The sequence below is a fragment of the Bombina bombina genome, chromosome 5, assembly GCF_027579735.1.
Source record: "Bombina bombina isolate aBomBom1 chromosome 5, aBomBom1.pri, whole genome shotgun sequence".
In the NCBI taxonomy this organism is placed as follows: domain Eukaryota; kingdom Metazoa; phylum Chordata; class Amphibia; order Anura; family Bombinatoridae; genus Bombina; species Bombina bombina.
In genome coordinates, this window is record NC_069503.1 from 112454840 (window position 1) to 112481293 (window position 26454).

The 26454-nt window shown below is 44.7% G+C and overlaps 1 protein-coding gene and 1 pseudogene across 1 annotated transcript; one reads left to right on the forward strand and one right to left on the reverse strand.

The window, feature by feature from the left end:
- LOC128660025 (gastrula zinc finger protein XlCGF26.1-like) overlaps positions 1–26454 on the reverse strand; it is a 53858-nt pseudogene that overhangs the window by 7146 nt on the left and 20258 nt on the right.
- LOC128660033 (gastrula zinc finger protein XlCGF7.1-like) lies at positions 19564–20761 on the forward strand. Its single transcript, XM_053713634.1, has one exon. It carries the CDS (start codon positions 19679–19681, stop codon positions 20060–20062), a length of 384 nt encoding a protein of 127 aa, XP_053569609.1. The 5' UTR covers positions 19564–19678; the 3' UTR covers positions 20063–20761.

Below are 26454 nucleotides of genomic sequence, written 5' to 3' on the forward strand. Positions count from 1 at the left end.
GATCTCTCTCCCCCTCTCTTTTGCGCTCTCTCCCCCTCTATATTACTCTCTCTCCCCCTCTCTATTGCTCTCTCTTCCCCCTCTCTATTGCTCTCTCTCTCCCCTCTCTATTGCTCTCTCTCCCCCTCTCTATTGCTCTCTCTCCCCTCTCTATTGCTCTCTCTCCCCTCTCTTTTGCGCTCTCTCTCTCCCCCCCCCTCTCTTTTGCGCTCTCTCTCTCCCCCTCTCTTTTGTGCTCTCTCCCCCTCTCTTTTGCGCTCTCTCTCCCCCTCTCTTTTGCGCTCTCTCTCCCCCTCTCTATTGCTCTCTCCCCCCTCTTTTGTGCTCTCTCCCCCTCTCTTTTGCGCTCTCTCTCTCCCCTTCTATTGCTCTCTCTCCCCCTCTCTATTGCTCTCTCTCCCCTCTCTATTGCTCTCTCTCCCCCTCTCTATTGCTCTCTCCCCCCTCTCTATTGCTCTTCCCCCTCTCTATTGCTCTCCCCCCTCTCTATGCTCTCTCCCCTCTCTTTTGCGCTCTCTCTCCCCCTCTCTTTTGTGCTCTCTCCCCCCCTCTTTTGTGCTCTCTCCCCCCCCCCTCTCTTTTGCGCTCTCTCTCTCCCCCCTCTCTTTTGCGCTCTCTCTCCCCCTCTCTTTTGCGCTCTCTCCTCCACCTCTCTTTTGCGCTCTCTCTCCTCCCTGCTCTTTTGTGCTCTCTCTCTCCCCCCTCTCTTTGTGCTCTCTCCCCCCTCTCTTTTGCACTCTCTCACCCCCCCTCTTTTGTGCTCTCTCCCCCCCCTCTTTTTGTGCTCTCTCCCCCCCACTTTTGTGCTCTCTCCCCCCTCTTTTGTGCTCTCTCCCCCTCTTCTTTTGCCTTCTCCTCTCCCCCCCTCTCTTTTGCGTTCTCTCTCCCCCCTCTCTTTTGCGTTCTCTCTCCCCCTCTCTTTTGCCTCTCTCTCCCCCCTCTCTTTTGTGCTCTCTCTCTCCCCCTCTCTTTTGTGCTCTCTCTCTCCCCCCTCTCTTTTGTGCTCTCTCTCTCCCCCTCTCTTTTGTGCTCTCTCTCTCACCCTCTCTTTTGTGCTCTCTCTCTCCCCCCTCTCTTTTGCGTTCTCTCTCACCCCCTCTCTTTTGCGTTCTCTCTCACCCCCTCTCTTTTGCGCTCTCTCTCACCCCCTCTCTTTTGCGCTCTCTCTCTCTTTTGCTCTGTATCTCTCCCCTCTCTTTTGCTCTCTCTCTCCCCCCTCTTTTGCGCTCTCTCTCTCTCCCCCTCTCTTTTGTGCTCTCTCTCTCCCCCCTCTCTTTTGGGCTCTCTCTCTCTCTCCCCCCTCTTTTGTGCTCTCTCCCCCCTCTCTTTTGCACTCTCTCTCCCCCCTCTCTTTTGTGCTCTCTCTCCCCCTCTCTATTGCTCTCTCTCCCCCTCTCTATTGCTCTCTCTCCCCTCTCTTTTGCTCTCTCTCTCCCCCCGTCTCTTATGCGCTCTCTCTCTCTCCCCCTCTCTTTTGCACTCTCTCTCCCCCTCTCTTTTGCACTCTCTCTCCCCCTCTCTTTTGCTCTCTCCCCCCTCTCTATTGCTCTCTCCCCCCCTCTCTATTGCTCTCTCCCCCCCCTCTATTGCTCTCTCCCCCCTCTCTTTTGCGCTCTCTCTCTTTTGCTCTGTATCTCTCCCCTCTCTTTTGCTCTCTATCTCCCCCTCTCTATTGTTCTCCTCTCTCCCCCCCTCTCTTTTGCTCTCTCTCCCCCTCTCTTTTGCTCTCTCTCCCCCTCTCTATTGCTCTCTCCTCCCCCCCTCTCTATTGCTCTCTCTCCCCCCTCTCTATTGCTCTCTCTCCCCCCTCTCTATTGCTCTCTCTCCCCCCTCTCTATTGCTCTCTCTCCCCCCTCTCTATTGCTCTCTCCCCCCCTCTCTATTGCTCTCTCCCCCCTCTCTATTGCTCTCTCTCCCCCTCTCTATTGCTCTCTCTCCCCCTCTCTATTGATCTCTCTCCCCCTCTCTATTGCTCTCTCTCCCCCCTCTCTATTGCTCTCTATCCCCCCTCTCTATTGCTCTCTCCTCCTCTCTATTGCTCTCTCTTCCCCCTCTCTATTGCTCTCTCTTCCCCCCTCTCTATTGCTCTCTCTTCCCCCTCTCTATTGCTCTTTCTCCCCCTCTCTATTGCTATCTATAGCTCTTTCCCATATCTTCTTGTCTCTCCCCCTCTCTTTCTATCTCCCTCCCCTCTCTCGTGCCGGCCCCCGCCCTGTCCGGCCACGCCAACTTTCGCCGCACCATGCTGCAAACAGCAGATCAGGTAAAGACCAGGTGTATTTGTCCTCACATTGTCTCTACTGCGCATGACAGCTTCGGACAAGAACACTTGGCCTTTTATATTATAGGACTAGTCCTAAAGCCCGTTTACACGGGCCATTTTTTGCAGTACAGCGGTCCCACCCCTTGCTCTCTATCCCCCCTCTCTTTTGCTCTTTCTTTCTCTTCTCTCTTTTTCTCTCTCTTTCTCCCCTCTCTTTTGCGCTCTCTACCCCCTCTTTTGCTCTCTCTCTCTCTCTCTCTCTCTCACTTCCCTCTCTTTTGCTCTCTCTCCCCCCTCTCTTTTGCTTTCTCTCTCTCCCCTCTCTTTTGCTCGCTCTCTCCCCCCTCTCTTTTGCTCGCTCTCTCCCCCCTCTGTTTTGCTGTCTCTCCCCTCTATTTTGCTGTCTCTCTCCCCCTCTCTTTTGCTGTCTCTCTCCCCCTCTCTTTTGCTGTCTCTCTCCCCCCTCTCTTTTGCTGTCTCTCTCCCCCCTCTCTTTTGCTGTCTCTCTCCCCCTCTCTTTTGCTGTCTCACTCCCCCTCTCTCTTTTGCTGTCTCTCTCCCCCTCTCTCTTTTGTTGTCTCTCTCCCCCCTCTCTCTTTTGCTGTCTTTCTCCCCCTCTCTCTTTTGCTGTCTCTCTCCCCCTCTTTCTTTTGCTGTCTCTCTCCCCCTCTCTTTTGCTGTCTCTCTCCCCCTCTCTCTTGCTGTCTCTCTCTCCCCTCTCTCTTGCTGTCTCTCTCTCCCCTCTCTCTTGCTGTCTCTCTCTCCCCTCTCTCTTGCTGTCTCTCTCCCCCCTCTCTCTTGCTGTCTCTCACTCCCTCTCTCTTGCTGTCTCTCTCTCCCCTCTCTTTTGCTGTCTCTCTCTCCCCTCTCTTTTGCTGTCTCTCTCCCCCCTCTCTTTTGCTGTCTCTCTCCCCCTCTCTTTTGCTGTCTCTCTCCCCCCTCTCTTTTGCTGTCTCTCTCTCCCCTCTCTTTTGCTGTCTCTCTCCCCCTCTCTCTTTTGCTGTCTCTCTCCCCCTCTCTCTTTTGCTGTCTCTCTCCCCCTCTCTCTTTTGCTGTCTCTCTCCCCCTCTCTCTTTTGCTGTCTCTCTCCCCCTCTCTCTTTTGCTGTCTCTCTCCCCCTCTCTCTTTTGCTGTCTCTCTCCCCCTCTCTCTTTTGCTGTCTCTCTCCCCCTCTCTCTTTTGCTGTCTCTCTCCCCCTCTTTCTTTTGCTGTCTCTCTCCCCTCTCTTTTGCTGTCTCTCTCCCCTCTCTTTTGCTGTCTCTCTCCCCCTCTCTTTTGCTGTCTCTCTCCCCCTCTCTTTTGCTGTCTTTCTCTCCCCCTCTCTTTTGCTGTCTCCCTCTCCCCTCTCTCTTGCTGTCTCTCTCTCCCCTCTCTTTTGCTGTCTCTCTCTCCCCTCTCTTTTGCTGTCTCTCTCTCCCCTCTCTTTTGCTGTCTCTCTCCCCTCTCTTTTGCTGTCTCTCTCCCCTCTCTTTTGCTGTCTCTCTCTCCCCTCTCTTTTGCTGTCTCTCTCTCCCCTCTCTTTTGCTGTCTCTCTCTCCTCTCTCTTTTGCTGTCTCTCTCCCCCTCTTTCTTTTGCTGTCTCTCTCCCCTCTCTTTTGCTGTCTCTCTCCCCTCTCTTTTGCTGTCTCTCTCTCCCCTCTCTTTTGCTGTCTCTCTCTCCCCTCTCTTTTGCTGTCTCTCTCTCCCCTCTCTCTTTTGCTGTCTCTCTCCCCCTCTCTTTTGCTGTCTTTCTCTCCCCCTCTCTTTTGCTGTCTCTCTCTCCCCTCTCTTTTGCTGTCTCTCTCTCCCCTCTCTTTTGCTGTCTCTCTCCCCTCTCTTTTGCTGTCTCTCTACCCCTCTGTCTTTTGCTGTCTCTCTACCCCTCTGTCTTTTGCTGTCTCTCTACCCCTCTGTCTTTTGTTGTCTCTCTACCCCTCTGTCTTTTGCTGTCTCTCTACCCCCTCTTTTGCTCTCTCTCTCTCTCTCACTTCCCTCTCTTTTGCTCTCTCTCCCCCCTCTCTTTTGCTTTCTCTCTCTCCCCTCTCTTTTGCTCGCTCTCTCCCCCCTCTCTTTTGCTCGCTCTCTCACCCCTCTGTTTTGCTGTCTCTCCCCTCTATTTTGCTGTCTCTCTCCCCCTCTCTTTTGCGGTCTCTCTCCCCCCTCTCTTTTGCTGTCTCTCTCCCCCCTCTCTTTTGCTGTCTCTCTCCCCCCTCTCTTTTGCTGTCTCTCTCTCCCCCTCTCTTTTGCTGTCTCGCTCCCCCTCTCTCTTTTGCTGTCTCTCTCCCCCTCTCTCTTTTGTTGTCTCTCTCCCCCTCTCCCTTTTGCTGTCTCTCTCCCCCTCTCTCTTTTGCTGTCTCTCTCCCCCTCTTTCTTTTGCTGTCTCTCTCCCCCTCTCTCTTGCTGTCTCTCTCCCCCTCTCTTTTGCTGTCTCTCTCCCCCTCTCTCTTTTGCTGTCTCTCTCCCCCTCTCTCTTTTGCTGTCTCTCTCTCCCCTCTCTTTTTCTGTCTCTCTCCCCCTCTCTTTTGCTGTCTCTCTCCCCCTCTCTTTTGCTGTCTCTCTCCCCCCTCTCTTTTGCTGTCTCTCTCTCCCCTCTCTTTTGCTGTCTCTCTCCCCCTCTCTCTTTTGCTGTCTCTCTCCCCCTCTCTCTTTTGCTGTCTCTCTCCCCCTCTCTCTTTTGCTGTCTCTCTCCCCTCTCTCTTTTGCTGTCTCTCTCCCCCTCTCTCTTTTGCTGTATCTCTCCCCCTCTCTCTTTTGCTGTCTCTCTCCCCCTCTTTCTTTTGCTGTCTCTCTCCCCTCTCTTTTGCTGTCTCTCTCCCCTCTCTTTTGCTGTCTCTCTCCCCCTAATCTTTTGCTGTCTCTCTCCCCCTCTCTTTTGCTGTCTTTCTCTCCCCCTCTCTTTTGCTGTCTCTCTCTCCCCTCTCTCTTGCTGTCTCTCTCTCCCCTCTCTTTTGCTGTCTCTCTCTCCCCTCTCTTTTGCTGTCTCTCTCCCCCTCTTTCTTTTGCTGTCTCTCTCCCCCTCTTTCTTTTGCTGTCTCTCTCCCCTCTCTTTTGCTGTCTCTCTCCCCTCTCTTTTGCTGTCTCTCTCTCCCCTCTCTTTTGCTGTCTCTCTCTCCCCTCTCTTTTGCTGTCTCTCTCTCCCTCTTTCTTTTGCTGTCTCTCTCCCCTCTCTTTTGCTGTCTCTCTCCCCTCTCTTTTGCTGTCTCTCTCCCCCAATCTTTTGCTGTCTCTCTCCCCCTCTCTTTTGCTGTCTTTCTCTCCCCCTCTCTTTTGCTGTCTCTCTCTCCCCTCTCTCTTGCTGTCTCTCTCTCCCCTCTCTTTTGCTGTCTCTCTCTCCCCTCTCTTTTGCTGTCTCTCTCCCCCTCTTTCTTTTGCTGTCTCTCTCCCCTCTCTTTTGCTGTCTCTCTCCCCTCTCTTTTGCTGTCTCTCTCTCCCCTCTCTTTTGCTGTCTCTCTCTCCCCTCTCTTTTGCTGTCTCTCTCTCCCCTCTCTTTTGCTGTCTCTCTCTCCCCTCTCTTTTGCTGTCTCTCTCTCCCCTCTTCTTTTGCTGTCTCTCTCCCCCTCTTTCTTTTGCTGTCTCTCTCCCCCTCTCTTTTGCTGTCTCTCTCTCCCCTCTCTTTTGCTGTCTCTCTCTCCCCTCTCTTTTGCTGTCTCTCTCTCCCCTCTCTCTTTTGCTGTCTCTCTCCCCCTCTCTTTTGCTGTCTCTCTCTCCCCTCTCTTTTGCTGTCTCTCTCTCCCCTCTCTTTTGCTGTCTCTCTCCCCCTCTCTTTTGCTGTCTCTCTCCCCTCTCTTTTGCTGTCTCTCTACCCCTCTGTCTTTTGCTGTCTCTCTACCCCTCTGTCTTTTGCTGTCTCTCTACCCCTCTGTCTTTTGTTGTCTCTCTACCCCTCTGTCTTTTGTTGTCTCTCTACCCCTCTGTCTTTTGCTGTCTCTCTACCCCTCTGTCTTTTGCTGTCTCTCTACCCCTCTGTCTTTTGCTGTCTCTCTACCCCCTCTGTCTTTTGCTGTCTCTCTACCCCTCTGTCTTTTGCTGTCTCTCTACCCCTCTGTCTTTTGCTGTCTTTCTCTACCCCTCTGTCTTTTGCTGTCTTTCTCTCCCCCTCTCTTTTGCTGTCTTTCTCTCCCCCTCTCTCTTTTGCTGTCTTTCTCTCCCCCTCTCTCTTTTGCTGTCTCTCTCCCCCTCTCTCTTTTGCTGTCTCTCTCCCCCTCTCTCTTTTGCTGTCTCTCTCTCCCCCTCTCTTTTGCTGTCTCTCTCTCCCCCTCTCTTTTGCTGTCTCTCTCTCCCCCCTCTCTTTTGCTGTCTGTCTCTCTCCCCCTCTCTTTTGCTGTCTGTCTCTCTCCCCCTCTCTTTTGCTGTCTGTCTCTCTCCCCCTCTCTTTTGCTGTCTCTCTCCCCCTCTCTCTTTTGCTGTCTCTCTCCCCCTCTCTCTTTTGAAGTCTCTCTCCCCCCTCTGTCTTTTGCTGTCTCTCTCCCCCTCTGTCTTTTGTTGTCTCTCTCCCCCTCTGTATTTTGCTGTCTCTCTCCCCCTCTCTCTTTTGCTGTCTCTCTCCCCCTCTCTCTCTCCGCCCTCTTCTGCTCTCTCTATCCCACCTTTCTGTCTCTAGACTCTTAGCAGCCGGAGCCGGCCCAACCCACATCATGCTCAGCCACGCCCATGTCACGCCCATCCAACCATTCCCATGTTGTGCCAGGACACGCCCACGATGCACCTGCCCAGTCACGCCCACTCTGCATCTACCCAGCCACGCCCACTCCATCACGCCAGGTTAGTTGGAAGGCCAGATGTGTTTGTCCTCGCGCGCAGTCTCTACTGCGCATGACAGCTTCGGACAAACACACTTGGCCTTTTATTATATAGGATGAGAAAATATTGTTATGTATTTTGTTATGATAAAGATAAATGATTTTACTTCATATAAGAAACTGATTTTATGTTAAACAAAAACTCAACTGTACTTATTTAATTTGTTTTCTATATGTTTCATGCTGTGCTGATGAATTTATTGTTAGTTCTTTGATTCAAAAAGCTAATTTAATATTTAATGATTTATAGCAGTTTTCAAGCTTGAGGAGGTTTGTCCAATACTACATTTGTGGGGGTTGCTTTGCTCCTGTTATCCAATGAGCAACAGATTTTTAAGTATCAGCCAATTAGAATCCTGTATTTCCCTATAGGTTTAGAATTAACTGTAGAGCCCAGATAAACAATTTTCATTTAATATTAGTGTGAAGCTGCTATTGGCTCCAGTAATAAATATCACTCATCTTATGGCCCTGTTGTATCAGTCTCATCACATTTACTGATCTAATCATAAATATCTTGTGATCTGCATATTATTTTATTTCTAATGAGGTTATTTTATAATACATTTCTTATTTCTATTAGCTGCACCTGTTTATCATCAGAACGTTTATCCCACTGATCTGTGACTGATTCTTGTTGTTAGTAAAGACCTTAGTAAGTGTATTCTGCACCTTCAGCTGCTGCTGTTTGTGTCACATGATCAGACTTAAAGGGACAGTGTCCTGTAAATTTGGTTTTCACTTAAAAGAACAAGAACTCCAAATGTTTTTCATCATTTAAATAGATAATACACTTTTAAACAACTTTCCAATTTACTTCTATTATGATATTTGCTTAATTCGCTAGATATCTTTTATTGAAGCAGCAGCAATGCATTACTGGGAGCTAGCTGAGCACAAAAAGTGAGCCAATGGCAAGAGGCTTGTATGTAGTGCCACTAATCAGCAGCTAGCGCACCATAGTGCATTATATGCTTTGCTACAAAGGTCCCCAAGTGAATAAAGCAGATTTGATAATAGAAGTAAATTAGAAAGTTGTTTTAATTTGAATCATAAAAGTGTAATTGTGACTTTGCTGTCCCTTTAATGTGTTTCTAATGACTTGTTTTACCGGTGTATAAAATAGTATAAAGTGTATGGGAAATTTCACCTTTAGGTTTAGTTTTTATGTAAAATAACTGTTTGCTGTCTGTAATTTATTTTCATTATTAAATTGTACACAGCCTTTTAAATGACCTGAGGCAGCGGCTCCTACTTAGCATATGCAGGAGTTCACATTATATAAAAATATGAGTCTGTTATTGGCTGATAGCTGTCACATGGTACAGGTGCAGAACTGCATTTATCAGAAAACAATCTATTGCTCTTTTTAAATTAATAGTAAATGTTATTGCATTGTGTTTTTATTATGCATCTGTTGTTTTGTAATTCTATATGTTATGGTCCTTTTAAATGGACTGAACTTGTTGAAAAAACATCTCATCATATTATCACTCTATGTAAACACAAACACTTCCTTTTCTTTTCTATATCTAAGATAGCAATTGAAATGAACATTTTAGTGCCCCTCTCTCATACCCAATTGCAGTGTGATTTAAGACAGCACAGTATTGACCAAGAGAAGTTAAAGGATGGGGGGTGGAGCACATGACAAAATGTCTGACAGTGAGAATTAGTAGGAAGTACAATACCAATACTGCAGTATCCAATTTAACTTATATTTAAACAAATTATATTTAACATTTATTTCAGGAGAAAATATTGTTTCATATAAATGACAGAAAACAAAGATTATAATATATTTGTAAAGTTGTGCTATGGCCTCACTCATAAATAGATTTTCTACCATTATGTTGTATAGATCTGGGAAGATTCATATTTAAAGTGATAGTAAACACCCAACATGTTATTGTTTGATAAAATAGATAATCCCTTTATTTACTATTCCCTAGTTTTGCATAACCAACACTGTTATAGAAATATACTTTTTACCTCTGTAATTACCTTGTATCTAAGCTTCTGCAGGCTGCCTCCTTATCTCAGATCTTTTGACAGACTTGCATTTCAGGCAATTTTTTGCTGACTCTTAAATACCTCCACGTGCATGAGCACAATGTTATGTATATGAAACACATGAACTAACACCCTCTAGCTGTGAAAAAAAATGTAAAATGCATTTAGATAAGAGGCAGCTTTCTAGGGCTTAGAAATTAGCATAGGAGCCTCCTAGGATTAGCTTTCAACTAAGAATACCAAGAGAACAAAGCAAATTTGATGATATAAGTAAATTAGAAAGTTGTTTAAAATTACATGCCCTATCTGAATCATGAAATATTAATTTGGACTTTAATATCCCTTTAAGGGGCAATTATAACACACAACAGTGTTAACTCAACTAAATGTTTGTGCTGAATCAATAGAACATATGTAATAACCTAATCAGCTGATCTGTATCACATTAATTGTTATGTGTGCCTTTAATTATACCATACGTACAGTTAAATCAGAACCATTATTTATTATCATCTGTCTAAACCTATTTAATATACTTTTTACAGACACGGCCAGAGCACTGAGAGATATCAGGTATTGATGTAACTGGAGTGAATAAGGGAATCCTTCTTCTGAGCACAGACATTGGAGCCTGTTATCAGCATGAACTCATATGTGTTAGGTGAGTAAAATAGATATTAATGCAGATTTTAGAATAGATCACTTCATTAAACAAATATACACTATTATATTTATATCTGCAATTGTTTAAGTACATTTGTGTCAGTGATGTTATAAAGAAGGAGCAACCCCCATTGGGATGAGGGTCAGGGCAAAATGTAAAAGAAAAAATAACATTTAGACAAAATATTCAATTTCCTCATATAGCAGTTTTAGGAATGGGAATAAATGCAAACAGCATAGCCCTCGGGGCATAAAGAAAGCAAGAGGCATATAGGAAGTGTGGTTAAATAAAAACCAAATTTGTTGGCGCATGACGCAAAATGAATTAGATGGTGCAAACAAACATCCGTAAATGACGCAACTTGCGTCATGACCGACGCAACTTTAATGCCAAACAACCTGGCATCAACAAAGATGCAGGAAATATACAAACTTGCTTTCATCATAGACGCACATTCGCGCCAAAAAATTTCTCGCGCCCAGAATGACGCAATAAATTACAGCATTTTGCGACCTTACAAGCCTAATTTTGCCTTCGAAATTAAAGAGAAACAAGTCAATTTGAAAAAGACTATACCCCAGGTAAAAAATAAACTTCTAAAACATGATCCCATACTGAAACTGATAGTCCTGCAGAGGGGAAAGTATACATACAGGCTGAAACTCTAAAAATTAGAATATCGTTGCAAAAGTTCATTTATTTCACTAATGCAACTTAAAAAGTGAAACTAATATATGAGCTAGACTCATTACATGCCAAAGCAAGATAGTTCAAGTCCATGATTTGTCATAATTGTGATGATTATGGCCTTACAGCTCATGAAAACCCCCAAATCCACAATCTCAGAAAATTTGAATATTACATGCAATCAATAAAACAAAGGATTGTACATAGCACAATATCAGACCTCTGAAAAGTAAAAGCATACTGTATGTACTCAGTACTTGGTTTGGGCCCCTTTTGCAGCAATTACTGCCTTCAATGCGGCGTGGCATGGAAGCTATCAGTCTGTGGCACTGCTGAAAGTGTTATGGAAGACTGGGATGCTTCAATAGTGGCCCTTCAGCTCTTCTACATTGTTCGGCTCTCATGTCTCTCATCTTTCTCTTGGCAATGTCCCATAGATTCTCTATGGGGTTCAGGTCAGGCGAGTTTGCTGGCCAATCAAGCACAGTAATCCCACGGTCATTGAACAAGGTTTTGGTGCTTTTGGCATTGGTGGGCAGGTGCCAAGTCCTGCTGGAAAATGAAGTCGGCATCCTCATAGAGCTCGTCTGTGAAGGAAGCATTGAGGTGCTCCAAAATCTCCTGGTAGATGGCTGCGTTGACCCTGGACTTAATGATGCACAGTGGACCAACACCGGCAGATGACATGGGCTCCCTAAATCAACACAAACTTAGGAAATTTCCACACTGGACTTCAAGCATCTTGCAGTGTAGTGCCTCTCCATTCTTCCTCCATACTCTGGGTCCTTGGTTTTCAAATGAGATGCAAAATTTGCTCTCATCAGAAAAGAGGACTTTGGACCACTGAGCAACAGACCAGGTCTGTTTTTCTTTAGCCCAGGTAAGACGCTTCTGACCGTTTGTTGTTCAGGAGTGGCTTGACAAGGGGAATAAGAGACATTTGAAGCCCATGTCCAGGGATTCGTCATGTGTGTGGTTGGCTCTTGATTGCACTGACTTCAGCCTCAGCTCCACCTACTTGTGAACGTCCCCAACACTTTTGAATGGCCTTTTCTGACAATCCTCTCCAGGCTGCGGTCATCCCCTGCTGTTGTGTGCACCTTTTTCTTCACACTTTTCCCCTTCCACATAACTTTCTATTAATGCTGCTTTGATACAGCACTTTTGGGAACATCCAACTTCTTTTGCAATTACCTTTTCAGGGCGTTCCCTCCTTATGGAGGGTGTCAATGGTGGATTTCTGCACAACTGTCAGGTCAGCAGTCTTTCCCATGATTGTGATTCCTACTGAACCCAGACTGAGAGACCATTTAGGAACCCTTTGCAGGTGTTTATGGCTTAATTAGCTGATAGAGTGGGGACACTTTGAGCCTAGAATATTGCACCTTTTCACAATATTCTAATTTTCTGAAATTGTGGATTTGGGGTTTTCATGAGCTGTAAGCCATAACCATCACAATTATGACAAATCACAACTTGAACTATCTTGCTTTGCATGTAACGAGTCTATCTCATATATTAGTTTCACACCTTTTAAGTTGCATTAGTGAAATAAAATTAAACTTTTGCACGATATTCTAATTTTTTCGAGTTTCACCTGTAGACCTGACTCATGGCAAATTAGAAGTAACATACTTATATTTAAAACTTTATATTAATACATAAAGTGGCAAACCATAGCTGAGAGTGTCTTAAATAATGATACATACTTATCAAGATACCCATCCACATATAGCAGGTAGCCAAACCCGTACTGAAAACTATCAGCAGAGGTAGTTTTCAAATCAAGCACAAACCTTACTTCACCACCTCCATAGGAGCAAAGTTTGTAAAACTGAGTTGTGGTGTGGTGGGAGGTGTAATTATAGGCATTTTGAGGTTTGGGAAACTTTGCCCCTCCTGGTAGGAATGTATTTCCTATACGTCACTAGCTCATGAACTCCTTGCCAATTATGTGAAAGAAAATTACTACTCCCCCCTCTGTCCTTTTAGACCGATCATGTCAAACAACTGGCTAACCTCGCCCTCAGACTTCTGAACTTAGAACAACTGCAACTCCAACTTCCCCTGCCCTGACCTCGCTCATGGAACAGCCCATAACTACACTTAAATGACTACCTTGTTCCAGTGAGTGTTCCCCACCCCAGAACCCGCCCCTGATTTGTGTGCTTAATTTCTCCTGTTAAGTGTAGTCAGTCCACGGGTCATCCATTACTTATGGATTATATCTCTCCCCCAACAGGGAAGTGCAAGAGGATCACCCAAGCAGAGCTGCTATATAGCTCCTCCCCTCTACGTCATACCCAGTCAGTTCTCTTGCACCTAAATAATAGATAGGACGTGTGAGAGGACTGTGGTTGTTAAACTTAGTTTTTATTTCTTCAATCAAAAGTTTGTTATTTTAAACGGCACCGGAGTGTGTTGTTTTTTCTTAGGCAGTATTAGAAGAAGAATCTACCTGAGTTTGTCTATGATCTTAGCGGTCGTAACTAAGATCCACTTGCTGTTCTTGGCCATTCTGAGGAGTGAGGTAACTTCAGAACAGGGGGATAGCAGGCAGGGCTCACCTGCAAGGAGGTATGTTGCAGTATATTATTTTCTAAGGAATGGAATTGGCTGAGAAAATACTGCTAATACCGATGTAATGTAAGTGCAGCCTTAAATGCAGTAGTAGCGACTGGTATCAGGCTGATATGTATGTATGTATACTCTGAGGTATTTCTGGGGAATGGAATTTCCACTAAGAAAATACTGTCTATATTTAAGTAATATTGAGCCTCCACTGCAGTGAAAGCGACTAGCAGCAGGCTTATTAATATAATTTCATAATTTCTTTTTAAAAACGGTTTACTGGCAAGTTAATCGTTTTTTATGAGGTACTTGGTGAATAAAACTTTATGGGCATGATTTTTACCACATGGCTGTCGTTTGTTTATGAATCAAAATCAGTTTACTGAGCTTCCCACTGTTGTAATATGAGTGGGAGGGGCCTATTTAGCGCTTTATTGCGCAGTAAAAATTTTGTCACAGTCTTCCTACTTCTTCCTCCAATGATCCAGGGACGTCCTCTTACAGAGCTCAGGGGTCTCCAAAAACTAGTTTTGAGGGAGGTAAATCACTCACAGCAGACCTGTGATAGTGCTGTTTTGACTGTGATAAAAACGTTAATATAAAATTGTTATCCCATTTTTTGGGTGTTAAAGGGTTAATTCATCCATTTGCTGGTGGGTGCAATCCTTTGCCTAACTTAATACATTACTAACTAATTTGGTTCATTGTTATTTCAACTGTGACAGGTTTTTTTTTGTGCCCCTCTTAAAGGCACAGTAGCGTTTTTTATATTGCTTGTAAATTTATTTGATAAGTATTTTCCAAGCTTGCTAGTCCTCATTGCTAGTCTGTTTAAACATGTCTGACACAGATGAATCACTTTGTGCATTATGTTTAAAGGGCCAATGTGGAGCCCAATAGAAATTTGTGTACTAACTGCATTGATGCTACTTTAAATAAAAGCCAATCTGTACATGTAAAGAAATTTTCCACCAGACACGAGGGGAAAGTTATGCCCGACTAACTCTCCTCACGTGCCGAGTACCTTCGCCTGCCGCTCAGGAGGTGCGTGATATTGTGGCGCCAAGTACATCAGGGCGACCCATACAAATCACTTTGCAAGACATGGCTAATGTTATGACTGAAGTATTATCTAAATTGCCAGAATTTAGGGGTAAACGCGATCACTCTGGGGTAAGAACAGAGTGCGCTGATAAAATAGAGCCATGTCTGATACTGCGTCACAATTTGCAGAACATGAGGACGGAGAGCTTCATTCTGTGGGTGACGGATCTGATCCAAGTAAACTGGGACTCAGACATTTCAAATTTTAGATTTAAGCTTGAGAACCTCCGTGTATTACTAGGGGAGGGTATTAGCGGCTCTGAATGATTGTAACACGGTTGCAATTCAGAGAAGATATGTAGGCTGGATAAATATTTTGCGGTAACCGTACGGCGTGTACTGAAGTTTTTTCCTATACCTAAAAGGCTTACAGAAATTGTTAACAAGGAGTGGGATAGACCCCCGGTGTGCCTTTTTCACCCCCTCCTATATTTAGAAAAATGTTTCCAATAGACGCCACCACACGGGACTTATGGCAGACGGTCCCTAAGGTGGAGGGAGCAGTTTCTACTCTGGCTAAGCGCACCCACTATCCCGGTGGGAGGATAGCTGTGCTTTTTCAGATCCAATGGATAAAAAGTTAGAGGGTTACCTAATAGAAAATGTTTGTTCAGCAAGGTTTTATATTACAACCCCTTGCATGCATTGCGCCTGTCCACGGTGGCGGGCGGCATTCTGGTTTGAGTCTCTGGGAAGAGACCCTTAGCACAGCTCCATTGGATGAGATTATAGACAAGCTTAAAGTCCTTAAGCTAGCTAATTTTTTTATTTCTGATGCCGTAGTACACCTAACTAAACTTACGGCTAAGAACTCCGGATTCGCCATTCAAGCGTGTAGAAGCGCTGTGGCTTAAATCCTGGTCAGCTGATGTGACTTCTAAATCTAAACTGCTTAACATCCCTTTCAAAGGGCAGACATTATTCGGGCCCGGTCTGAAAGAAATTATCGCTGACATTACTGGAGGTAAGGGCCATGCCCTGCCTCAAGACAGGGCCAAACCAAGGGCTAAACAGTCTAATTTTCGTGCCTTTCGTAACTTCAAGGCAGGAACAGCATCAACTTCCTCTGCTCCAAGACAGGAAGGAACTGCTGCTCGCTACAGACAGGGCTGGAAACCTAAACCAGTCCTGGAACAAGGGCAAGCAGGCCAGAAAACCTGCTGCTGCCCCTAAGACAGCATGAAGTGAGGGCCCCCGATCCGGTAACGATCTAGTGGGGGGCAGACTTTCTCTCTTCGCCCCAGGCTTGGGCAAGAGGATGTCCAGGATCCCTGGGCGTTAGAGATCATTATCTCAGGGATATCTTCTGGGACTTCAAAGCTTCTCCCTCCAAAAGGGAGAATTTCATCTTTCAAGGTTAGTCAGCCAAACCAGATAAAGAAAGAGGCGTTTCTACGCTGTGTACAAGACCTCTTACTAATGGGAGTGATCCACCCAGTTACGCGGTCGGAACACGGACAAGGGTTTTACTCAAATCTGTTTGTGGTTCCCAAAAAAGAGGGAACCTTCAGACCAATCTTGGACTTAAGATCCTAAACAAATTCCTAAGAGTTCCATCGTTCAAAAATGGAAACTATTCGGACCATCTTACCTATGATCCAAGAGGGTCAGTACATGACCACAGTGGATTTAAAGGATGCCTACCTTCACATACCGATTCACAAGGATCATTAACCGGTATCTAAGGTTTGCCTTCCTAAACAGGCATTACCAGTTTGTAGCTCTTCCCTTCGGGTTAGCTACAGCTCCAAGAATCTTTACAAAGGTTCTGGGCTCTCTTCTGGCGGTACTAAGACCGCGAGGAATATCGGTAGCTCCATACCTAGACGACATTCTGATACAAGCGTCAAGTTTCCAAACTGCCAAGTCTCATACAGAGTTAGTTCTGGCCATTTCTAAGGTCGCATGGGTGGAAGGTGAACATAGAAAAGAGTTCTCTATTGCCACTCACAAGAGTTCCCTTCTTAGGGACTCTTATAGATTCTGTAGAAATGAAAATTTACCTGACAGAGGACAGGTTATCAAAACTTCTAAATGCTTGCCGTGTCCTTCATTCCATTCAACACCGTCAGTGGCTCAATGCATGGAGGTAATCGGCCTAATGGTAGCGGCAATGGACATAGTACCTTTTGCACGCCTGCATCTCAGACCGCTGCAATTGTGCATGCTAAGTCAGTGGAATGGGGATTACTCAGATTTGTCCCCTATACTAAATCTGGATCAAGAGACCAGTGATTCTCTTCTATGGTGGCTTTCTCGGTCACATCTGTCCAGAGGGATGCCTTCAGCAGGCCAGATTGGACGATTGTAACAACAGACGCCAGCCTGCTAGGTTGGGGCGCTGTCTGGAATTCCCTGAAGGCTCAGGGATCATGGACTCAGGAGGAGAGACTCCTTCCAATAAACATTCTGGAATTAAGAGCAGTTTTCAATGCTCTTTCTGGCTTGGCCTCAGTTAGCAACTCTGAGGTTCATCAGGTTTCAGTCGGACAACATCACGACTGTGGCTTACATCAACCATCAGGGAGGGACAAGGAGTTCCCTAGCGATGATGGAAGTCTCAAAGATAATTCGCTGGGCAGAGTCTCACTCTTTCCACCTGTCAGCGATCCACAATCCCAGGCGTGGAGAACTGGGAGGCGGATTTCCTAAGTCGCCAGACTTTTCATCCGGGGGAGTGGGAACTTCATCCGGAGGTGTTTGCCCAACTGCTTCAATCGTTGGGGCAGACCAGATCTGGATCTCATGGCGTCCTCGCCAGAACGCCAAGCTTCCTTGTTACGGATCCAGGTCCAGGGACCCGGGAGCGGTACTGATAGATGCTCTGACAGCACCTTGGGTTTTCAACATGGCTTATGTGTTTCCACCTTTCCCGATGCTTCCTCGATTGATTGCCAGGATCAAACAGGAGGGAGCATCAATGATTCTAATAGCACCTGCGTGGCCACGCAGGACCTGGTATGCAGATCTAGTGGACATGTCGTCTTGTCCACCATGGTCTCTGCCTCTGAGACAGGACCTTCTGATTCAGGGTCCTTTCAAACATCCAAATCTAATTTCTCTGAGGCTGACTGCATTGAGATTGAACGCTTGATTCTATCAAAGCGGGGATTCTCGGAGTCAGTGATTGATACCTTAAATACAGGCTAGGAAACCTGTTACCAGGAAAATTTACCATAAAATATGGCGTAAATACTTATATTGGTGTGAATCCAAGAGTTACTCATGGAGTAAGGTTAGGATTCCAAGGATATTGTCTTTCTACAAGAAGGTTTAGAAAAGGGCTTATCTGCTAGCTCGTTAAAGGGACAGATCTCAGCTCTGTCTATCCTTTTACACAAACGTCTGTCAGAAGTTCCAGACGTTCAGGCCTTTTGTCAGGCTTTGGCTAGGATTAAAACCTGTGTTTAAGACTGTTGCTCCGCCGTGGAGCTTAAACTTAGTTCTTAACGTTTTGCAAGGTGTTCCGTTTGAACCCCTTCATTCCATTGATATCAAGCTGTTATCTTGGAAAGTTCTGTTTTTAATGGCTATTTCCTCGGCTCGAAGAGTCTCTGAGTTATCGGCCTTACATTGTGATTCTCCTTATCTGATTTTTCATTCAGACAAGGTAGTTCTGCGTACTAAACCTGGGTTCTTACTTAAGGTAGTTACTAACAAGAACATCAATCAAGAAATTGTTGTTCCATCATTGTGCCCAACCCCTTCTTCAAAGAAGGAGCAACTTCTGCACAATTTGGACGTCGTCCGTGCCCTGAAATTTTATTTGCAGGCAACCAAGGATTTTCGTCAAACTTCTTCCCTGTTTTGTCATTTATTCTGGACAGAGGAGAGGTCAAAAAGCTTCGGCTACCTCTCTCTCTTTTGGCTTCGTAGCATAATACGTTTAGCCTATGAGACTGCTGGACAGCAGCCTCCTGAAAGGATTACAGCTCATTCTACTAGAGCTGTGGCTTCCACTTGGGCCTTTAAGAATGAGGCCTCTGTTGAACAGATTTGCAAGGCTGCAACTTGGTCTTCACTTCACACTTTTTCAAATTTTACAAATTTGACACTTTTGCTTCTTCGGAGGCTGTTGTTGGGAGAAAGGTTCTACAGGCAGTGGTTCCTTCCGTGTAAAGATCCTGCCTTGTCCCTCCCGTCATCCGTGTACTTTTAGCTTTGGTATTGGTATCCCATAAGTAATGGATGACCCGTGGACTGACTACACTTAACAGGAGAAAACATAATTTATGCCTTACCTGATAAATTCCTTTCTCCTGTAGTGTAGTCAGTCCACGGCCCGCCCTGTTTTTTACGGCAGGTCTAAATTTTAAATTAAACTCCAGTCACCACTGCACCCTATAGTTTCTCCTTTCTCGTTTGGTTTCGGTCGAATGACTGGGTATGACGTAGAGGGGGAGGAGCTATATAGCAGCTCTGCTTGGGTGATCCTCTTGCACTTCCTGTTGGGGAGGAGATATAATCCCATAAGTAATGGATGACCCGTGGACTGACTACACTACAGGAGAAAGGAATTTATCAGGTAAGCATAAATTATGTTTTTGCAGTAAATATTATTAAACTAATAAAGTTTTTGGCTGTTTATATAAATTAAACAACCACAGCTAAAAGCTTAAAAGTATTGTAAAATCACTGCTTTTTACCCTCTGAAAACATCTCACACTGATTAATAGTCTGTGATAATTAAGACATCATGTTCTCACCTAACTTGTTGAGCATGAGCCATGCAGCACTGTATGTGCAGTTGCTTGTGCAATGTTAAATGAGGATGGTGGGTGCCACCTCTCTTGCCCAGAATACAGATGTACTTGTTCCCTGGCTGAGAATATTATGCAACATTCTTTGTCATCATTTTTTAATTTGTGATTTACAGGTAAATACATTTAAAAAATAAACACAAAATGGAAGATATTTTGTTGTGTATAAAAGAATATGATTTTTTATTGAGATTAATTATATTCTAAATAATAAATATTGTTATTTTTTCTTTATTTCTTTGTAGACAAACACATGAATAGTTCAAATCCATCCCTCACTAAAGGAAGGCATCAGAATGATACCACAGACTCCAAAATTTTTAGACACTAATGAATACTCACAAACATTGAGGAAATCACAGCAGATATTTAAAGGAGATGGTGAATTGGCAGGAACTGGGCAGCAATCATTTTGTACAGAGAGTAATTTAGTCATCAAACAAGAAGAAAAGAATTATGCCTTATCTAGTGAAATGATTATCCCTGAGGATAAGCCACAAACATTTACTGGGTTTTCAAAAAAATTTAAAGAAGAGAAAAGTCTACAGTCTAGCCAAATGATTCATAAAAAGGAGAGACCTTTCAAATGTACAGAATGTGAGAAAAGCTTTAGATATAAGTCTAATCTCCTAGAACACCACAAAATTCACACAGGTGAGAAGCCACACACATGTACTGAGTGTGACAAATGTTTTATACAAATGACAAAACTTATAGCTCATGAAAGGACCCACACAGGGGAGAAATCATTTAGCTGTACAGAGTGGGGAAAAAGTTTTACACAAATGAATGATCTGAAAACTCATAAAAAGAATCACACAGGAGAAAAACTTTTCATATGTACAGAGTGTGGAAAAAGTTTTATAGGAACAGTAGTCTGAGAAAACATGAAAGGATTCACAGAGAAAAGCCTTTCACATGTACAGAGTGTGGAAAAAGTTTTACAGGAAAGAGTGATCTGAATAAACATGAAAGGATTCACACAGGAGAAAAGCCTTTCACATGTACAGAGTGTGGAAAAAGTTTTATAGGAAAGAGTGATCTGAATAAACATGAAAGGATTCACACAGGAGAAAAGCCTTTCACATGTACAGAGTGTGGAAAAAGTTATATAGGAAACAGTAGTCTGAGAAAACATGAAAGGATTCACAGAGAAAAGCCTTTCACATGGTACAGAGTGTGGAAAAAGTTTTACACATATGGATTTTCTGAAAACTCATGAATGGATTCACACAGGAGAAAAGCCTTTCACATGTACAGAGTGTGAACAAAGTTTTACACGAATGGATCATCTGAAAAATTCATGAAAGGATTCACACAGGAGTAAAGCCTTTCACATGTACAGAGTGTGGAAAAAGTTTTACACATATGGATTGTCTGAAAACTCATGAATGGATTCACACAGGAGTAAAGCCTTTCACATGTACAGAGTGTGGAAAAAGTTTTACAACGAATGTATAGTCTGAAAACTCATGAAAGGATTCACACAGGAGAAAAGCCTTACACATGTACAGAGTGTGGAATAAGTTTTACAGGAAAGAATAGTCTGAGAAAACATGAAAGGAGACACACAGGGGAAAAGCCTTACACATGTACAGAGTGTGGAAAAAGTTTTACACAGCTGGGTAGTCTGAAAACTCATGAAAGGATTCACACAGGGAAAAGCCTTACACATGACAGAGTGTGGAAAACGTTTTACAGAAATGATTCATCTGAAAAAGCATGAAAGGATTCACAAGGGAAGAAACCTTTCACATGTTTAGAAAGTGGAAAAACGTTTTTTTATTGAAATCCAGGATCACAAAACACCAAATATTTACACACAAATAAACTTTACAAACTCTCTAAATAGAAGCATCAAAAAGGATAATATTGTAAATAATACTTTCTAAATCCCAGTTATAAAACCCCCAGATTGGAAGTGCTCTCCTGCTGTCCTTTGTTCCTCTATATATGTGCACCCTCAGTTTCTCTCATATCAATGTGATAGAATACAAACACCCACAACAGGAATATACAGATCTGTCCTCATACTGACCAGTTTACACAACCATTCACCACCAAAGCACCTTAGTGTTGTTTATTAATATGTCAGTGTTAGGAGTTGTACGTTTAGTTTCACATAGGGGAGAAAATAGTTACATTGACAGAATAAAGCAGTTTTTATATGAATAGAGCTTTAGAAACTTAAATAAACAAGATCAGTCTCAAATGATTGACATCTGGGAGATATATTTAATGTGCACATCATGTGGATAAACCTTTTCTTATAGCAATAGATGCTTAGCATTGTATATGTTATATACCAGAGGAATTACTGAGGGGAAACTGATTTTATTTCATGAGACACTATCAGTAACATACGTGATCATAATCAGTTTAATTTAAATGGCTACTATAACTAAAGGAGAACATTCTATATTTGATAAATCCCTTTGTATCAAGAGCACAAGTCTATCTATCTACTGGGTTCTTGTAAAGCGTGGCTATTCACCCATAAGGGTCTCAAGGCGCTGAGGGTTGCAGTTCAGTCGAAGAGCCAGGTCTTGAGGTCCATTCTGAACTTAGTTAGGGTGGTAGCTTGTCTAAGGTGCAGCTGGAGGGTGTTCCAAGTCTTGGCAGCCAGGTGAGAGAAGGATCTGCCTCCCGCTGTGGTTTTCCTGATGCGGGAGATGACAGCGAGTGCTTGGGTCGGCCGATCGAAGTTGTCTGGCAGGGGTGTAGAAGGTAACGCGGTGGTTCAAGTATTCGGGACCGATGTTGTGGAGAGCCTTGAATGCATGGGTGAGAAGCTTGAAGGTTATTCTTTTGTTGATAGGGAGCCAGTGCAGGTCCCGCAGGTATTTGGTGATGTGGCATTGACGAGGGATGTCAAGGATTAGTCTGGCCGAAGAGTTCTGGATGTGCTGTAGTCCTCTTTTGGAGCTTGATGGTGGTGCCGGCGTAGAGTGCGTTACCATAGTCCAGTCGGCTGCTGACGAGGGTGTGAGTGACAGTCTTCCTGGTCTCGGTTGGGATCCATTTGAAGATCTTTCGCAGCAGGTGAAGTGTGTGGAAGCATGCAGAAGAGATGGCATTGATTTGCCGGTCTATGGGAGAGCGATGAGTCCAGGATGACGCCTAGATTTCGTGCATGGTTGGTGGGGGTTGCAGGGTGTCCGCGGGCTATGGGCCACCAGGAGTTATCCAAGCGGATGTGGTGGGGACCGAGGAGAGGACTTCGGTCTTGTCTGCGTTCAGCTTTAGGCAGTTGTAAATACATCCAGATGGCGACTGCTGTCAGCCCTTCGTGGACATTTCTCTTGGCGGTGGTGGGGTCACTAGTGAGTGAGATGATTAGCTGGGTGTCGTCGGCGTAGGAGACGATGTTGAGGTCGTGTCATCGGGCGATGGCGGAGAGAGGGGCCATGTAGATGTAGTAATAGGGTGGGGCTCAGAGAAGAGCCTTGGGGTACTCCACAGCTGATTTCTGTGGGCTTGGAGGTGAAGGGTGGGAGTCTAACTTTCTGGGTTCTGCCGCTTGAGGAAGGAGGTGATCCATTCCAGGGCTTTTTCGCGTATGCCGGCATCGTGTAGTCGGTTGCAGAGGGTGAGGTGGGAGACAGTGTCGAATGCTGCTGAGAGGTCTAGGAGAATGAGGGCGGCGGTCTCTCCTTGGTCGAGTAGGGCGAGGATGTTGTCTTTGGTGGCGAGGAGGGCGGTCCTCAGTGCTGTGGTTGCTCCTGAAAATTGGGAGGGGTCCAGGGTGTGGTTGGCTTCAATGTAGTCAACGAGTTACGTGTTGATGACTTCTCGATGACTTTGGGAGTAAAGAGATTGGGCGGTAGTTCTTCGGATCATTGGGTCAGCCGTGGGTTTTTTTCAATAGGGGTTTTAATTCTGTGTGCTTCCAGTCATCCTGGAAGGTGCCAGTTTCGATGGAGCAGTTGATGGTGCTGCAGAGCTCGGGGGCGATGGTGTCACCCGCTTTGTTGAAAATGTGATGCGGGCATGGGGTCCGAGGGTGCTCCGGAGTGGATCGATCTCATGATCCTGATGGTGTCCTCTGTGGTGAGGGGGGCTCCAGATGGTCAGTGGGGGGTAGACGGTGGTGTATTTGGGTTAGGTATCGGTGGGAGTAGGTGGGTAGGCAAGTTCTGGGGCGCAAAGCTGTCATAGATGTCGACGATCTTGCGGTGGAAGTACATTGCGAGGTTATTGCAGAGGTCCTGGGAGGGCGGGATGTAGTTGGTGTTGCTGTTGGGATTGGGATAATTCCTTGATGATTGTGAACAGCTCCTTGCTGTTGGGGACATTTGGCATTGATTCTATCTTGGATGGCTGTCTCTTCTTGGTGGTTTTGATGAGGTGGTGATGGGTAGTGATGGCTTCTTTGTAGGCTGTTTTATTTGAGGGGGTCTTTGCTGGATCTTCCAGGTCCTTTCCAATCGCCTGCAGTGGCGTTTGGAGTCCTGGAGGGCATGGGGTGAACCAACTAGCCTTGTTGGTGGGTTGGCGGTTGGACGGTTTCTTGAGAGGGGCGAGGGTGTTGGCGCAGTCTGTGAGCCAGTGGTGGAGGTTGCGGGCAGAGGAGTTGGCATCTGTGGAGGTAGCTGGGGGGCACTTGTTCAGGGTGGAGTGCAGTTGGTCTTCGGTGATGTTGTTCCAGTGGGTGGGTGGTGCTGCCAGAGGTGGTGCGGTGGGTTTGTTGAAGGAAAAATGTATGCAATGGTGATCGGTCCAATGGAGTTCAGTGATGTGGTTGACTGAGATGTGGTTGCCTGCAGAGAAGATAGGGTCGAGTGTGTGTCTGGCTGAGTGGGTTGGGGAGTTGACGAGTTGCTTTAGACTGATGGTTCCAAGGTTTTCTAAGAGGTTGGCAGTGTTGTGGTCATTGGGGTTGTCTAGGCGGAAGTTGAGGTCACCAAGGAGGATGTAGTCTGTTGAGCGGGAGGGCGTGGGGTATGATGAGGTCGGTGATGGAGTCACAGAAGGCAGGACGAGGTCCGGGAGGTCTGTAGATGAGGGTGCCACGGAGGGTAGTGTTGTGACTGACCTGGATCTTGAAGTGTAGGTGTTCCAAGCCTGGTGAGTGGTAGTCAGAGCTGGTTGTGACGTGGAGGGAGTGTTTGTGGACGATGGCGATGCCCTCCTCCCGGTCGGTTGCTGCGCGTCCTTATGGGAGATCTTGTATCCATCGAGGATGGCGATGTCCGCCATTGATGTGGGGTTCAGCCAGGTTTCAGTAAGGAAGGCAACGTCCAGGGAGGTGGAGTTGAGCAGGTTCCAGATTTTGACAGTGTGCTTGCGGACAGGGTGGGTGTTAAGGAGGGATGCAGTTGAGGTGGTTGCGGTTGTTTTTTGCGTGAGGTGACTGGCAGGTTAGTGGTTCTGAGGGAGGAGAAGGCGTGAGAGGTGACTGGCAAGTTTGTTGTTCGGAGGGAGGAGAAGTGGCGGTGGTTGTGGGAGCCAGGGTTAGTGGGACTGGATGCAGTCCAGGTGCGGATGGGCTTGCCTTTGGTGCGCCAGCGCCGCACACGGTCCCGCAGCAACTTCCATTAAATAGGTGCTGGGAGGTGGGAGGGCTGGGAGGCAGGGGGCAGGGCAGTGGCTGTGGCATGGGAGAGTCAAGCATGAAGGAGAGCAGGCTAGAAGAGGTTAGGTATATTTATATAATTAGGTATATTTATACCATTGTGTGCAGATATCATGTAATGCTCCTTTTGACTATATAATGATGTAATGGTTCTTCCTGCAAATAAAAAGTGATTGTAATCCAGACCAGTATTTTGTGTTTTTTTGTATAATTAAAAAACACAATATCACAGAATAATTAGGAAAACATCATCAAATACAGAAGCCAAATCTGACAATGAAAGTTAAACACTGATAATTCAGAGCAGCAATTTTTCCCAACTTTCCAATTTACTTCTGTTTATCTAATTTGCTTTGTTCTTTTAGTATAATTTGTTAAAGAGTAAACCTAGGAGGCTGATATGAGCTTAGGGGCATGCACATATATTTAGCACTCTGTGCAGCAGTGTTTGTAACTATGTATAACAATGCTATAAAATGTTGTTGCAAACTCTGCTGTCTGAAGACACGTGCATGCTCATGATTTCACATAGGGTTACTCTTTAACAAAAGGATACTAAGAGAACTAAGCACAAATGATAATATAATTATATTGGAAAGTTGTTGGAAATGTCATGTTTTTTTCAATACATTTAAGTTTAATTTTCACTTTACTGTCCCTTTAGCAGTACTTAAAACAATATCAAATTAACGCCCCAACCTACACCAACCCAGATTATTAATTACCAGCAAGACTTTATACACAGACATTATCTTTACTTAAATGGATAGGAAATTACATTTCATGATTCAGATAGAATTTGTAATTTTAAGACCCTTTTAATTTCACTTCTGTTATCAAATTTACTTTTTTCTTTTGATATCCTTTGCTGAAAAAGAATATGTACATATTCCCAGCAGCAGAACTGTACTACTGGGGAGCTGACAGGTGATAGGTGGCTACATACATTTGCCTCTTGTTATTGGCCCACAATATATGATCAGCTAGCTCCCAGTATTACAGTGCTGCTCTAGAGCTGACATTGCAGGAGTTAAACACATAGTTATATAAAAGAATAAATAAATAGGAGGCACCCTTGGGCTAATGGAAATCAGTGATATAGTTATTATAACACTCTGTAACAAAGGTGAACAACTGAATACAATAAACAGGATAATAAAATAAAAATATTTAAGTCCCATATAGTGAGAGGGTGTGTGGCCATGTGGGCTTCTGTTACATTATATTCTTTACAGGGTGTTGTTTTTATCTACTATAAACCTGATATCCTGGTGCTTCTTATACTGTGATATCCCATCCTGAACCATTACAGTTTGAGCCACACCGGAGGCCGTCTGCTGGGTGACCGTTAGATTCCAGCCTGCTCCATTTGCACCAAGAGGGGTGCATCATCAAATGTGAGTGCAAATTTCTCATATATCATCTTACAACAGTATACACAGTGCTAGGCCATGTGGCGCTTTCTGTTTCTTTGTATCATCTACATAGTTATATACAATCAGTGGTAAAATAATAAACTGATCTCATTTATTACAGCATTTTGCACCTTTAAATGACTTTAAATAATAACAGATAATTAATAAAATTATATTCTAGGTAATCAATATCTTATTAAATTTGTCACAATGTTATCTTCATTAAACAAGGATTCACAACAAGATAGCACAAAGCGAGATCTGATTAAAGGGACACTCAAGTCAAAATTTAAACTTTCATTATTCAGATAGAGCAGCAATTTTAAACAACTTTCCAATTTACCTTCCATTAACAAAATGTGCACAGTCTTTTTATATTTACACTTTTTTACATCACCAGCTCCTACTGAGCATGTGCAAGACTTCACAGAATAAGTATATACTATCAATGTGGGATATATAGCTATTTGTAGGGAGAGAGAGTATGTATTCTATAGGTTAAGTGGAATGGAAGGATGTGCTGATCAGTGTTTGCAGCTGTCAGTTTAGGAGAATGAAAGTTGTGTGGGAGACTATAAATGAGGAAATGAGCTTGGGGTGGGTGGGAAACTATCTTCCAGAGGA